The sequence below is a fragment of the Austrofundulus limnaeus genome, unplaced genomic scaffold (assembly GCF_001266775.1).
Source record: "Austrofundulus limnaeus strain Quisiro unplaced genomic scaffold, Austrofundulus_limnaeus-1.0 Scaffold0, whole genome shotgun sequence".
Classification (NCBI taxonomy): domain Eukaryota; kingdom Metazoa; phylum Chordata; class Actinopteri; order Cyprinodontiformes; family Rivulidae; genus Austrofundulus; species Austrofundulus limnaeus.
Window position 1 is genome coordinate 4570788 of NW_013952402.1, and position 15999 is coordinate 4586786.

Sequence of the window (15999 nt, forward strand, 5' to 3'; positions counted from 1 at the left end):
ATCTTTTGGAACTGGGAAACTTTAAAGAACCAAAAGAACATTTATTAACACAAATATCAAGGTCTGTGCAATTTGTTCGCCCCAAGGATCAACAAATACAGGGGTCAAGGCTTTTTAAGCTGAGCTGGTAAACCTCATGGTTTTTCATCTCACTGGGCTCCACCTGGTTAGATGTTAAAATGTCCTCGGGCAGCACTCTGACCCACTTTTTCCTCCTCCTAGTCCATGTGTGCATCTAAAAAAACACATATGCTCAAGTTTAACTTAAAGTTTTTAAAGTTACCATCAWGAAAATGACATTAACAGAATCCCACTTGACTGCAAAATAGATCCTTTAGTAAACAGTAGTTGTCACTAGTTATGATTTCTATAAGTATACTGAACACCAATATGGTTTCCTCTCTGCTGAAAAATCAATTGACACGTCAACCTCGGTGAGAAAATAAGAGGCAAAGCAACAGCTGTGTTCAAGCTGAAAACATTAAAAAGATCATAAAGAATAAATGCCATAGCAGTTGCCTAAAGACCTAAATTCTTGTTTACAAATGATCATCAAACAGACACTTGGCAAACTCATTTTACAAAAAACTGAAGTCAGAGCATCTACACCTAAAACTCATTGTAAACTTCTGTAACAAGTTCRTCAGATTAAAGGAGACAACTCATGCAAAATCCATGTCTTTAGGCATTAAATAMATTTTGTTATGAGTTTTTAAGAAAATTTGAATAGTTGCTCGTGGTGCTGCGTAGCTCTTTATATTACGTTTGGGTCATAGTTTTCAGTCCTTTCAGTTTTCTTTACATTTTCTRAACTGTCACGGTATTTGCTTCAGAACTGCTAAACAAAGTCATACTTCCAGCTTACCAATTTTTTGAACCTGCAGTTCTGCAGGTTCGTCGTTTTCRTTCTCCTCTGGTTCTGGCTCTAACATGTAAGGCCGGATGGACAAGTCTTCCATTGTTGACACATTTGAATTAATTTKTAAATAAAGCATTTCTGCTTCGTGTGCCACCAAACTGTAAAAATGGCCAAACGGGGCAGACGGGGGGTGGGCTGTGAAGTACCTTGTTTACATTTAAAGAGACAGCACCAAAACGAGTTGCTCTCAGACACACCTCAGAATATGTCTAAAAGAGGGGCTTGTGGAGTTACAATAACAAGGAATTCAGACCAAAGTATTGCAGTTCCACTTTACATAAATCACAACTGAATGATTTAAATGTGAAAAGGAAGGGTTTAAAAACATATGTCCCCTTTTAGTGTGAAAGTTGCTATTCTGSAAAAAGGGTTTGAATACATCTGTAGATCAGCCTCAGCCAAAAAAACGAGTAGAATAGATGTAAATGACAGAAATTGAACTGATTGCTGCTTGTTTTCTGCACTTGAGTTGATCTCAGAAGTCCAGTTGGAATAGTTTGAACATTTGGGGAGAAGGCCTTCTGGACATCTTCATAAAGAAAGGTGTTGGATTTGGACCCATTGGGAAGAAGTCTTGAGGGGAATTCAGGACTTGCTGGAGAGTTTACGGTTGGCTTGGTAATGAATGCCTTGAGGTTCCAGCAGATGACCTGGAAAATGTAGCTGGAACTCTGGTGGGTAAGAAGACAATGCATAGCTCTGAATCGTGTTTGCATCCTAGCATKTTTTTACTCATATTTTCTAGATGGTATTTCCATTACTTGAACTTGTAAAGTCCCCTAACATTTTAAAATGCATGTCATTTGACCACATTGAATGTTTTTATTATTATTATTATTCTACCTGGTTATTTTTGTGGACTGCATGTTTGAACATTTCAAAYTAAATATTTTAACAAAGCTCTCATTATGGGAGCTGCATTATTTATTTACTTTGTCTGTTGAAGATRATTACATCTTTGCCAAGGGGGAGCAAATGATTTATTTCAGGTGTGAACTATTTTCATCTAGTCCTTCCAAAGATTGAGTGTGTCTAACCTGAGAAGTAAGGTGCAGGAAAAAGAGTGAATTTGCTCTGCTGTCCCCAGAGAAGACAAGTGTAGCCTACATTATTCCTCATGAATAATCACTGTCCTAGAAACCATATTTTAACCACTGAGGGAAAACGAAGCGAAACAGAAGGAGAAGCCAATATAAAGATGAAAAAYGTGGTTTTATGAAATTGGTTTGATCTGTCAGCATCAAGATATTCCAACTAAGAAAGAAGGCTAAAGCCAAAATCAAAAATCAGAACACCCAGTAAGAGGATTTATTTGCTGTCTGGAGGAAGCTCTAAGAAAAACCTGATGCTGACTTATATGTTAGACTTGTTGTTATTAGACTGGAAAGTAATGACAGATCAGCTCACTTGTTTCAGCTAAAAAAAAGTCAAGAAATTGCGTTGAATTTTTCTACCTGATTCCTGCCCTGGCCTGCGCTGGCTGACAAGTGACAGTGAAGAGGAGAACTGGCTTTAATAAGAAAGACGTACTGGAAAAAGGGCACCCATCTGCCTCAACCATCTAAGAAGACAGGGAAGAGACACGCACAGACATTCAAAAATACCAAGCTGAGAATACCTGCTATAAGAATGGAAGAAAAACACAATTAATGACAGCAAAAAATGTCACACGAGGACCGAGGAGAGTGCAGTTCAGGATGATCCAAGGCAGCCCTAACTATTAAAAATAAAGAGGAACATTTAAACCAAGTTTTCTGCCTGCTAAACCCAAACCTGGAGCTCATTCATCAATAAAGGAGCCTGATAGCTGAAAGCTCTCCTCCCCTTTGGCCTTTAGATTCTGACATAACTACATATGCAGCTGGAGCATAAAGGTCTGTGCTGGAATAATATGGAACTCCAAGGTTTTAAACTTATAAAGTTGCAATATTCATAAAGAGTTTTAAATACTTAAACACAGGGAAGCCCCGCAAAGTTGAGTTTCACAGTTTTAAACAGTTTAATCAAATTAAAACTAGCAATAGGAACAAGACAAGAGATGATTGCACATTTTTGTCATTTGCTTTGGATGTTTAGCTTTTAGTTGCACACCACAAGACTCAGATTCACAGTTTTTTTACTCGGTATCTATAAGAAAATAGCTCAGAATTACAGGAAAGGTTTTTCCGTGTGAGTAGATAGAATGAGGATGTGTTAACGCCAGCTTCCATGTTTCTCACAATCTTCTGATTCTGAATGTACAAAGGTGTGGGGGTTATGAATTTAAAGTTATCTGTGTGGTTTGGAGATAGAGGAAGGCAACGTGGTGTGGGGAAGATTACATTACCGGAAGCAAGAAAAATGTAATGTGGAAACATCAAAGTGACACAGCAGAGTGCTTTTACGACATAACGTTCCATATTATTAACCTCGCAACCCCATCTCTTGTTATTCCCACTACTGACTCATTAAACAGGTCATTGGCTCACAGGCTGGTGTCAGTATTTTATCATTCCTACGCATAATTTGACAGTCAAATCAGAACAGCAATTTATTCCGAACGAGAGTGAAGCCRTACAGATGTAAGCACAGAGAATGGAAGGGAGGAACAGCGTGTCCAGTTCACAGGAACCACCATCCTGTTGGGGCAAAAATGAAAAGATGGAAGGAAGGAGGAAACTTAAAAGAAGTTCTGCTCCTCCAAACGCCTCATGCTCTCTGTCTTTATCCATTATTCTCTCTGTATCTCATCCTCTTTAAAGTTTGACACAGTTTCCACTACAGTTTCAGTCAAACACATACAAGTTTATATTCAACCTATTAAATAAAAAAAATTCAGAGTCTAGGCAACCTATATATTTGTAATAGGGAATGATTTTTCTGACAGAACCTCCCACCATTTAGCACATTATCTACAGTAGCAGCACATAATATAATACAATTATTATTCAAAGCAAAGATGACAGAAAACAGCCTCAGAGGTTGGATTTATTAGAAAAGAACAAAAGGTCTCGTCTATTTTAATACAAGCGGTTTAATGTATGATGGGCAAGAGGCTGAGATCTCAGGAGGAGTGTAGGGTTCATATCTATGTTAAATACTTGATGGGGTCTTAAAAGAGAATCTTTTTTTTTTCATGTTGTCCTCATATGGGTCAGGCTTTCATGAGCTTGTTAAAAGACAACCTTTTACAATTGTGCTTTTCGTTTTCAGATGAATTGCACTTTTTCTGTTTAATAATTATAATTTTTCTTACTTTAATCAAAGCTTTGAAGATTTTTTTTAATTTCGCCAACATTTATAGATTTTTCTACAGTCTCTCTCCAAGACATTTTCTTCATATCTCCCTGATCATTAAATCATTTTATTTTGGTTTTCAATAAATCTACCTTAGGTTTGTTCTTGGAGCTTCTCACAAATTGTGGTGCTTACGGTGTTTATGGTGGGGGTTTTAAGCAAAGTGATTGTGTATTGTTTTTTTTTTTTTATTTACAGAATGATGAGTTTGATTTTTGATTTTTTATTTTTATTTTTTTGGTCTCACATGAGGGAACAATGTAGAAGTGCGTGCAATGTGATGAAAAAATATCTGGGGGAGAAAATTCTGCTTTAAAATATGGCAATGAGACTGTCATGAAATAGTCCACTTTTTAAAACAATGATAAACAGACTTATCATATTACTGCTTGTTTAGATTGTGGATTTTTGCTCAAAATACATAAAATATATCAAATGTGAATATGGAATTTGGAATTCAGTAAAAGGACACTCAAATAAAAAAAGAATATAACAAGGCCAATAAACATACATTAATTAGATGTAGCTTTTGGATGGATGGATGGATGGATGGATGGATGGATGGATGGATGGATGGATGGATGGATGGATGGATGGATGGATGGATGGATGATGGATGGATTGATGGACAGATGAACAGACAGTGTCAATGAGTCCACACTAAAAGTAAAATTGTCCAATATATATTACAGTATACTATGTTATGCTTGATATGTTCCAAGCACAGGTTTTAGACACACCGTATTTATTCAAGTATAACATGTAAAATTAAATCCATAAAATCATCCATAAAGTTAGGGGGTAGTACTATACTCGGATACATATTTTTACTTATGTCTTTTAGCTGAAATATCAACTTYATTCACAAAATGCCTGAGTCCAGAAATGAGACCGCGTCGTAAAAATCAGTTAAAACGAGCTTACCTCTGACACTCCTTCGTGCTTCAGAGCGAGATAATAACAGATCCAGGCAGGCGACATGATGTGAAAAAAAGAAAAGAAAAAAGTATTCCTGCACCTTAATAATGATAGAGAACTAATGACATTAGCAAGTGACCGGGCCGCTCCTCGAACAACAACATGTTGTACAAACATGTAGTTTATTTCTTACACAGGTTCATCTGTAATGGCGGCCGTCTAGTGGCGTTCTGAAAAAGTTTGTATCCCTGAAAAATCCTTTCCCCACCAGAGGGGGCGCTCGTGAGTAGGAAGTAATCTGCTTTTACCCCACAAGATGGCCCAAATCTCATGTGAAGTCTCTGACTTTTGTGTTGGTGCATCCTGGTGGACTATGTGTAAAATGCCAGARTTCATATGATGCTGCTACAGCTGATATACGTATATTTGTTGTCAAAATACCTTTTAGTACATATGTTGTTAAAATAAAATGAACAGTCCATTGATCATTTTACTGATATGTATAAAGACTGCAAAGGCTGAAAAATCTTGAAGTCTGGATGAAATTGGGGGGAGTTTGAGGATGAAATTTTTATGSTTTTTAAGCTCGAAAAAGGGGTGGGGGTCGTATTAAACATGAGATCGTGTTATACACGAATAAATAGGGTAATTTATCGTAATACTTGACCTCTGTGGGCATGCTAAAAGCAAAAAGAATTATTTTTGTAGAAGAAAGACACACTGTCCAGAATATACTACACTGGCTTTGATGACAGCTACAGAAAAAGGCTGTAATAAACCTGCAGTCATTGTAGTGGATATTTCTCACTTTCCTCTTGAATGGTCTGAAAAAACTTGTGATTGCAGTGCTGTCAGACGTTTTCTATCTTTCTCTCTTTTTTGCTACATCGTCATCAATTTWTTTTTTTTTTCTGTGATGTGAGAGAGCACATGTGTGGTATGAAAGAGTGTGAGAACTGAGTTGCATGAAGCTTTGGGAATGGACAACTTCAAATTGTGACTTTATGTTAGTATGCATGCTTTACCTAATAAATGATCACACAGGGATGGCGCTGTTAAACCTCACCACCATTTTCCAAAGTCATTTATAAGGTTTCATTTAGTTTATTTCTCACACAGGTCTCTTTGCAGTTTTGCAAAAAGTGAGCTTGGTTTTATAAAGCTGTGTCACATTAACACATGAAACCCTTCCTGCAGCTCTCGCCATCCCTGCTTCTCTCTAATGTGCCACATGCTTTCACATTGCTGAATTATTATTATTAAATTACAGTGAGAGTTTAGCAAAGAAGATTAATTCTCTGCAGACTGTTTTGCTAATAATAATTCAAACAAATTTGCAGTTTTAATTTTCTTGGCTGCTACGAACAGATAATTGAGAGTTGAAGTTGCTAAAATGTGAAGCTTGGGGGACCTTGATCTTTATTATTAATGCAATTTATTAATTCCTTTCATTTGTAGAATTTAATTTGCAAGAAAAGACAAGTTATTTTGTAAAATCATTTTAATTATAAACACGAACTTGACTAGCTCAGACAAGTTTTTCTTTTCTCTCTTTTTTCATGAGCCAAGTTTATTTTATATTCAGACTCTGCAAAGTTTAATTTTAATCAGATGGGCGCACACACTCAGCTTTCACTTCAGTCTATAAATTATAGGCTTCTAATGCAGCAATTCCAAAGTACTTTATGATGTGCAAGTCATTTTAAAAAGAAAAAGGCAAAAAGTTTTTCAGCTTATGAAAAAAATCATCTTTTTTTACCACATATAATCAATTGCTTGAATCATTACTTTAAGTAAGAATCTTAAATCGTGTTTATAGAAGTGCTATTACTTTCTTCGAAAGGCTCTTCAAGAAACTTTAATAGTGATAACTAGACTTCAGCTTTCACTTACAGATATAAGCTCTATTTAATTCAAAAACCCAATTATGAATGATTAAATCATTGTGACTTACCCCAGATGCTATGAAGTGAAAAATTCGATTAAAATTTTACCAATAAGAGATTTAAAGTTGAACTGAAGTTGTACTTTACTGAAGTTATTTTTTTAATTAAACTTGGCTCATAACTTATGATTAAAAACAATACTAACAAAATATTTTTATTAAATGTTTCACGGACAAAACATAACACAAAACAATCTCACTCTCCTCCTTTTGACTTCCCCTCTTTCCTCTTCTCCATCATGCTCCACTATCTTATCTCTCCATCTTTTCGCCTCATTGGCCATGCTATTTCATTAATCTCCCCAACAGATTGCCTCCATTAATTAACCTACATCTTCCATCTTGCATGTAATAATCAAAGGTAATAGAGATATTAGAACGATATGGATATTTCTGCAGTCACACTCACTTTTAATTAGCATCAAGATTAAAAGATAGACTTGCTTCTGCCTTGCTGACGTCCACAGGCGTCACAAGGTTTTGTTTTGTTTTTTTTCCTTTTTATTGCCACCAAATTGTGACAGGCTGTGGATTTTGAGGCAAATTAAATGTGTCAGTTTGGAAAATATATCTATTCTATCATGCCTCATAGGACACCTCATGGTGGAGGTAATAATGTGTCTAAGCCTCTAGACGAAACAAGTTTTCAACTTGCCGTCTGTGACATTTCAGATTTAAAGCTATACCTCGCAGGCATGTATGGTTTCCTGAGGACTTGTGAAGGTACTTCAGGTCAAATGCATTTCCTTTTCCATTCAAATGTAAATCTGTGTCACAGATTCAATTAGATAATGAGAAATGTATTTATGCTGCATGTCTGTGGATAATTGAAAGGTCCTAGGTGCACTAAACAGACAAAATGAGCAGACGGGTTAATTACTAATGCCGTGTTAAAGAGAGTGTGCTTATGTGTGCATGAGCACACGCATCAAATTCTTCGGCTGAATGTAATTACATACTTGTCTTGAGAACAAAAAGGAAAATAATTCCTGTCACTACTTTTCCCTGCTGACATTTTGGAGTAGATATCTGCTGTAAAGCTGTGATTCCTGAGATGAAAATGTCTTTCAAACAGCTCTATTTGTTCACAGCTGAATGCTGACCTCCGCAGCATCCACCATCCTTGGGCTATGAAACACTTCGCCCTTGTTAACTTTCTGTGGTGCTGCTTTCTTGTGGAATGGACATCATCCAGTTTAATGGTTGACGTTTCAGAACCGCTCCCCGTAGACCAGTTACTCAACCCAGCCCAGTCAGAGCAGGACCTACAGGGAACACATAATGAAGAGAATAGAAAATTGAACGCAGGACCCYAGAGCACATCATTATACTATTTCATTTTACAAAGTAAAGTCAAAAGAAAAACACTCCTGCCAGGTTGTTAAAGGCTCAGCCTCAGAGTTTCCAGTGGTTTGTTCATGTCTCCTTTGTTTTATTGGTTGAGTCTTCCCAGCACTGACAAGTTTTAGGACATTTTGGAAACTTAAAAAAGGAGAATTTTGTTGGAAACACTTTATTTTTGTTAGACTCCAGTTATGTTTACTTCAGAGACTGTAACCTTTACGAAAGAAAACATCACAAGGACTGCAGCTTTCCAAGCTGCAGACAGCAGACTGTAGCTAGAATAAATATACAAACACAATAGCTAAATGTCACATTGTCTTATTTTAGCCGATTTATTTTATAAAATCAATAGAAGCTGAAATTGAGTCAAACAGAATAGTTCTCAGTGCCAACAAAGTAGCAATGCATTTACATGGATTACTAAGGTTTGGTTGTGTAAACAGAAATAAAATGGGTGTGCTGAAATGCTGATGTTTGTACAGAGTATTACAGGACCAAATGCAAAAATGAGCCAAGCACCCCTGAACATACATTTATAAATAATATTAAGGACTAACATATCTTGAAAAAMTGCATTTCACCTGCTGCATTTTATGCCAGAGTTTCAAGCTAAGATCATTTTCTGAGTTTTAACTGTTTTGGTCAACTCTAAATGATGTTATGCATAGTCTCATGTAATATTTCATGATCTTTTATGATCTGTTAAAGCTCTGAGCAAGGCTGGCTCTAGCCAATATGGYACCCCAGACAAAATATCAGGTGGTGCCCTTAGCACAATTTTTTTTAAATCTCACTGCCAATTTACATACATTCACATTCAAAAATAAATAGTTTTGTCTTCAATATTATTTTCTTTTCTTTAGAAACCATGCTGTCCAATCAAAATATTTAACAATAGAATTCCTTTTTAAACAGAAAAGTATACCTCATACTTGTTAACATTTGATGACAGCACACACATCCACAAGCAGCTGTGGATTAAAGCAATTCTAGGTGGTTCCAGGGGCATACACTACCTGAAAATTTTGTAAAAATTGTGCATTTTTCAGCTATTTAAAGAATTTTACTTATTAACCTTTATTTTACCAGGCAAATCCCATTGAAATCACRTCTCTTTGTTGCAACCTATTAGTATTTTACAAAAGCAGAACTCTGAAAACCAGACTTTAACCTAACCTTCATCTGAGATCATAAATTAAACTGCCAGTATCCTTATTCTTAGTCTTGACTGCATCATATGATACTAGGGATGCAAGTTATCGTTTAATGAATTCAGCTAAAGTTGATTTATTTCATCGATCAGCTAACAATTGAGAAACGTCCATTTTCTTTCAAAACTGAAGTTTCTCTTGAATCAAGGGTCTTTCCGTAACATAGGGCTATTTTTTTATAAAGTATACTGAATTTCAAAATAGCACATCATAATATTTTAACAATTTATTGTGCCAGCTGACTGAATAAACCAAAAAAATGGTGAATTTCTCACACGATACTAAACTTGGACATATTTATAAAATATAACAAAGCGGAAATCTATTAGGTTGCTGAATGGAAAGAAAAGTTAACAGTTGATCAAATAGAACAAAGTTTTAGTTAGTAAACCATTATTTGACAATTAATCTTAAGTTGATTGCTTGCATTCCTATAGGTTATGCTTTTATACTTTTTTCGTCCATTATTTGTGGCGCCCCCTAGTTGGATAGCACCCTTAGCATTTGCCTACACTGCCTAGGCCATGATCTGGCCCTGGCTTTGAGTATATGTTGAAGATGACTCAGAAACTATCACATCAAACCTTAGCACAATATATCTTTTTTTGTTGCCATTTTATATTGGGGTGACTCCAAATGTGAATCAGTTTCGATGCACAACCAATGGAAACAACAACAATGTGGCAACGTACAATAGTTGTTTTTTTAGTAAACAAAATACAGAAAGCTGAATGTGAGCTCTGGGCCATGGTTTCCAAAACTGGAGCTAAAATCATCCATAAGAAGATTTTCATGACATAAAGAATCAACATACTGTATTTTGTTCTGAATCTGTCATTCTGCAGAAAAACGATTTCTAAGTTGAGATATTTTTCTGCATTCTACCCCTCACCCACACAAACCTTATAAAGTACACTGACATTTTATTCCACATTCTGCATATTAATAATCATCCGTTTGGGCATGTGTGTGCTTGTGTTTGTGTAGTCTCAGATGAAGATGAAGTCTGCGGGCGTCGTGGACGGAGGCTTATTCACAGAAAGTTATTGTAACATCTGCAATGCCCAGCTCATCTCTGAGTCCCAGCGCACCGCTCACTACGAGGTAAGACTAGTTTTGCTAAGTTTTGGAAGCTTTTRTTATTATTATTATTTAAACAGTCACAGTCAAACTTTGTATACAGAAAGAAAAAAATGTTGGTACCGGTAGCGCTTTTACATGCAGATTCATGCACTGTACTTAGCCTTATTTGTATCAATTTGTGCTTGTGCTGTTGAAGACAGCACTCATCCATTATACATAGACTTCCAGCAGCATGGTAATGCTAGTCACTTGCACATAAGCACACAAGCACACACATTTACTCTTCGTCTACCTTTCAGCAGATTTGCAGGGATGTATAATGAATGACCATTAAATAATCAGCCTTTGAATTAGATAAATTGAATCTATATGCAAACGCACATGTTTGCACAAGGCTACAAGTGTGCGCTCGAAAGTGCATCGAGGGCATCTTTGATTATAAGATACAATTGGGATTAACGAGGAGGCTAACAAGGACAAGTGCCAAAGACTGTAACAGTGTGTGTGTGTGTGTCTGTGCACATGTGTGTTCGCCACTTTCATTTGACAGTAATCTATTTGTGTCCCTCATCCTTAAAGTTTGACAACAACACACCGCCTTGAGTGGAGCAGGCAAACAGGCGAGATGAGTCACACAGCATGTTGTCAAAGTCAGCCTTTACAAAAGATCTCTGCAGAGGTCAGTGGATCAAGAAGACAGAGCAAAAGAAAAAAAATAAAATCACTTGAAAGCAGATAACTTGTGCATGGTATGTTCTGTTGGCAAAATCTGGCAGTTTCTTGCCACACAGTTCACACAAATTTAAAAGGATGTCTTTTATTTTTCCAACTAAAATAGCTTAATTATTTATGTAACATCCCCAGATATGATTGTAAAGTATGCTAAAAAAGTATTTTTAACAATGAACAGCTTTACTGTTTCAATTTTTCAATCAATTTAAGCTCAGTTAGAAAGGTCTGATGAAGAGTTGTTACAATAAATCAATAGCTGACTGCTGGTCAGTTCAACAGTATGGAATACTTTTTTTAGTTGCTTTTTAAGAGACAGAAATGTGCAAAGGCAGATCAAACCAGGGTGTGTGTCCTTCCACTCTTATCTCCTCTTACCAGCTCCATCATGGGCGGTGTCTAAATTCAGGGGCTGCATCCTTCGAAGGCCCAATTTGAAGGCCGATTACATCAGAGTGATGCGCCGAAGACTGTCCAAATTCAAAGGCTCCTCTAATTGCGGCCCACCAATGCGTCCTTCTTTTCCTCCAATTTGAGAGACAAGTCTGGAGTATCCTTCTCAGCCCTTTCTGTCCCAAGATGCATTGTGGGCTTACCGGGAGAATTTGTTGCTTGTAATGGCAGACAAAGCGAGAGATAGCAAGGACCTGGCCCAGGTAGGTTGAGTCCTCCGAAGGAAGCAGCCCTTAAATTTGGACACAGCCATGGAATGTTTTGATCGCAGTTCTGAAATTTCATCCCATAATAGTAATTTCTCTTAGTGGTTTAACATCTTTTAAATATTTTCTTAATGGTGGCGATCAGACTCTGTATCCTGTTGTGTCCTGCAGGCACATAAGCCCCACAGAGTGACATGACTTCTGTTATATACAGTAGTTGGACTCTGCTCTGTTTGTCTCCTCCAACTTGATTTCACACACAAGAAAGGAAAAAAAAAGCAACACGTATAAACCATTAGAGTGGTGTTAGCGCTGAGGGTCAGTGCAAGGTAACCATAGTGACACAAGGTCCTGCTTTTAGACCGTATCCCAGAGCCATCAAGTACATGGCCATTTGTATACCTATAAACACAAGCAGACTCTGAGGCACTCACAAACGCACACACCCACTGACAAAATGCATTAACCGGAGTCTGACAAGTGGGGAGGCATCTGAGGTTAGGGAGGAACTCTTCTATGGGGGGTCGTATGATCCATTGTAGACTTAGTGGAGCATCAGAGTTTCCCATTTGGTCTTTTTGATGTTTTTTTTTTACAAGAATCATTTAAATTTAAAATTCTGTTGTAATCTATACAACATAAGTTTTTATTATTATAACCATCTCTAGTTAATTCATAGTTCTACATATTATTATTACATATTATTACTCTTAAAGCATTTTTAGTAAAAATTGAATCCTGAGCACTGAATGACTGATAGAATTTGCAAAAAGAAGCTGCAACTGAGTTGTTAAAGCTAAAGCAAGCAGAAGACAAAAGCTAAAAGAATCCAAAAAGGCACAATCTAGCTTAATTAAAAGTAATAGCAGTATGTGGCAAAATGATAAACTAAACAAAATGCTAGCCTAAAGCTAAAAATCGCAAGAGATTAGCTTAAAGCTAAAGGTAGAAAATGAAGCTAAATAGCAGCAGAAGTTTGGCTATATACTAAAAAGTGACAAAAGCTAGATTAAAGTAGCAAAGGTCTAGTTGGAAACTAAAAGTAGAAAAAAAACTAATCTAAAATTAGCTAAATTAAGCTAAAAACTTAAAGTAGCAGAATAGCAGCTAAAACCTTAAAGTAGTGTATAAAGGTAAATATAAAGCATGTGCTCAAGCTAATTTCAAAAAGAAGAACATTTTGGAAGCAGTTAATGAAATATCAATAGGAAAGGTATTTGTAAAGAATGTTAAACTTTTAAAAAAGTATAGAAATTGCAATTTTCACAATGAACTGAATAGTTTGGTATATAAATGGCTAAAAAAGCACTAATGATGCAATTGCAGCTTGACTGGAAAAAATAGTGTGAATGCTGAATTAATTTTGTGTTGTTTATTTTACATGCACATCTAACGTCAAGTTAACAATCCTTCAAATAATTTATAGATAATATTTTTTTATTTAGCAAGGAAGTGAAACCCTCAAATAAAATAGTACATTAGAAATAAAATAGATATTTTTCCTCAGAGCTGTCTGAGCACATAAACATTTAAAGATTACTCCCTCTGCAGATTGTCCAGTTATTTTCATTGCTCTGCMTTAAAGTGACAGTTAACAGCTTCAAGGACAGCTCACTGTCCTTTCACATAAACATTTTTCTGTTTATTATATCTCACAACATTTATGTTTAAAGCAGCAGAACACAGAAGGCCACTTGAGTGGGAGGAAATATGGGAGATTTCTTTATAAAACTACAACTAACAGTTAACGCTACATTTATATATAGTGACATCGTTGTATCCATTTAATAATTGATCTCATTAAAATTCAATTTTGTGCTGTATATTTTTGGCTAAGACAGTGTTGTTTGAAAAATTATTATCACTGGTACCATCTAAAATATTTACACACTTTCCTTGGTAATTTAAAGTCTAAATGTTTGCAAATGCCTTGTGATAGACTTGTGACACATCCATAGTGTAAACCGCGTCCCCCACCTCTCACACAGTGACTGCTGGAGATTGGCACCAGCTCCCCGTGCCCCAGAAAAGAGAAGCAAGTTAAAAAAAATGGAAGGATGTTTGCAAATAAAGAAAAGATATTTCTACTCCCCCTCCATCTTAATCTGGGCTGCAGAAAGCCGAAGTCTGTCTAAGCAATTAGTCACCTCCCCAGGGGCAAAATGTCTGTTAGCATTACCAGCTGTAACAGAAATAAAAACACAGGGAGTGCTGCCAAGGTGGAGTGGCAGTCATTGATTTTTATCTGTTCCTTTACCGTTTTATTTTACTTGTTGGCTTCCTTGTTAAAACTAAGTTCATTTTGTTTTCTAAGAGTCTGTCATTTACCGTGCTTTCGTTTCTTTCAGAGTAAGAAACACGCCAACAAGGTCCGTCTATTCTACATGCTTCACCCTGAAGATGGAGGACCACCGTCCAAAAGACTGAGACCAGATAATCCAGTATGCTCACACTGAATGCATGTGTCTGTTTTATTTTCTAAACACTTAAATTCTTACAATAAAAGAAATGTTTGGTGGCAGTGAGGTTGGGTATTTTAAGAATAACATTTGCCCTTTATGTTTCGATGACAAAAACCTAAACTGACTACTTTGACTACTTTTGCCGAGCTTGTCCACTTTCAGCTTTGACTTCATTTATTTTTTTATAGATATGTTAATCCAAATATTTGTTTAGTCTGCTGTGTGCATTTGTTTACTAGAATTTACTCATGAGAGGGTGTTGCCTTTTCCATCTGTCTGGTAAGATTTGGTACAAGCAGATGCAGTTAAGTAGCTTCACATCTGAATATTGCCAGCTATTGTTAAGGAGGTCACTGCAGTACAAATGTTGGTGCCTGTTTGTATAAGCTGTAGAAATGCCATTTTCTGTCCAGGGACATTTCTGAGTTTTGCTCCTTCAGCAAATGCAAAAGTTTTTATATTTGCATTTGCATTATTGAACTTCAATGTGACGTACTTACAACACATATTCTGCCACCGTCGGTGTGTGTCTGTGTGACGATTGTGTGTGCATGTGTTTCCAGTTGAATGTGAAATAGTCTGTTGTGAACTGTGCAGAGAGACTTACAATTGTTCACTGCGAGCCAATTTATCTGGCTTGTCCCATGTGTCGCGAAACAGAAACACGCACAAAGAAATCAGACAGTACCCTCTTTGGAGACAGAGCTGGTGAGGGAAAAAAAAGCCTATAAAATTAACTGGCAGAGGAGAAACATGGTGGAAGGTTTTTTAAAAAAAAAAAAACAGCAGCATCACAGCCAAGAACTTTGTCCACAGTGGAAGATCGGTCACCTTGGAAAGGCTGATGGACTTCTTTCTACTCACCGGACAATTACAACATTCCCCAGCTTTTATGTCAACGGGCAGTAACTAAAAAAAAAACCTCTGAATGTGTCTAATTTAATGATTTATAGACTGTGCGATGTATATATGAGAGGAGAGAAAATCTGCCAATCCTGTCAGCATTTACTGTATACTGGCAAGCAGTCACCATAGAAAACATATGAGTTACTTCAGTCTCCATGATGAAATCCAATCATAAATTTCCACCTGGAGACAAAACAACAATTAAACTCACAGCTCTGAATCCTACACAGCAATAACTTGCTTTCATAATATTGTAAAAATATTTATGACTGATTATTGATCAGGCTSTTGTATTGCATTACCAGAATAATGCATCAACTGAACAAAGCAAATGTATGAAGTCCATCTTGTGACATTGAATAAAATAAATGAATGCCTGACCACAAGATAGTTAATGAATAGTCACATGATTTTTTTTTATCCAGTGTCACCAGATAGGCTTCATACAAAAGAATAGTGACAATTAAAATAATCCTTGGGCTGCTACCTTATCGTGGTGGAGGGGTTTGAGTGTCCCAATGATCCTAGGAGCTATGCTGTCTGGGGC

The 15999-nt window shown here is 36.5% G+C and overlaps 1 protein-coding gene across 1 annotated transcript in view; it reads left to right on the top strand.

Annotated features, from left to right (window-relative positions):
- zgc:171482 (zinc finger protein) overlaps positions 1–15999 on the top strand; it is a gene marked incomplete at its 3' end in the record, with an annotated part of 37546 nt that overhangs the window by 12197 nt on the left and 9350 nt on the right. The window contains 2 exon segments of the mRNA XM_014027095.1: positions 10601–10717; positions 14433–14525. Of these exon segments, the coding sequence (XP_013882549.1) occupies positions 10607–10717; positions 14433–14525 (204 nt within the window).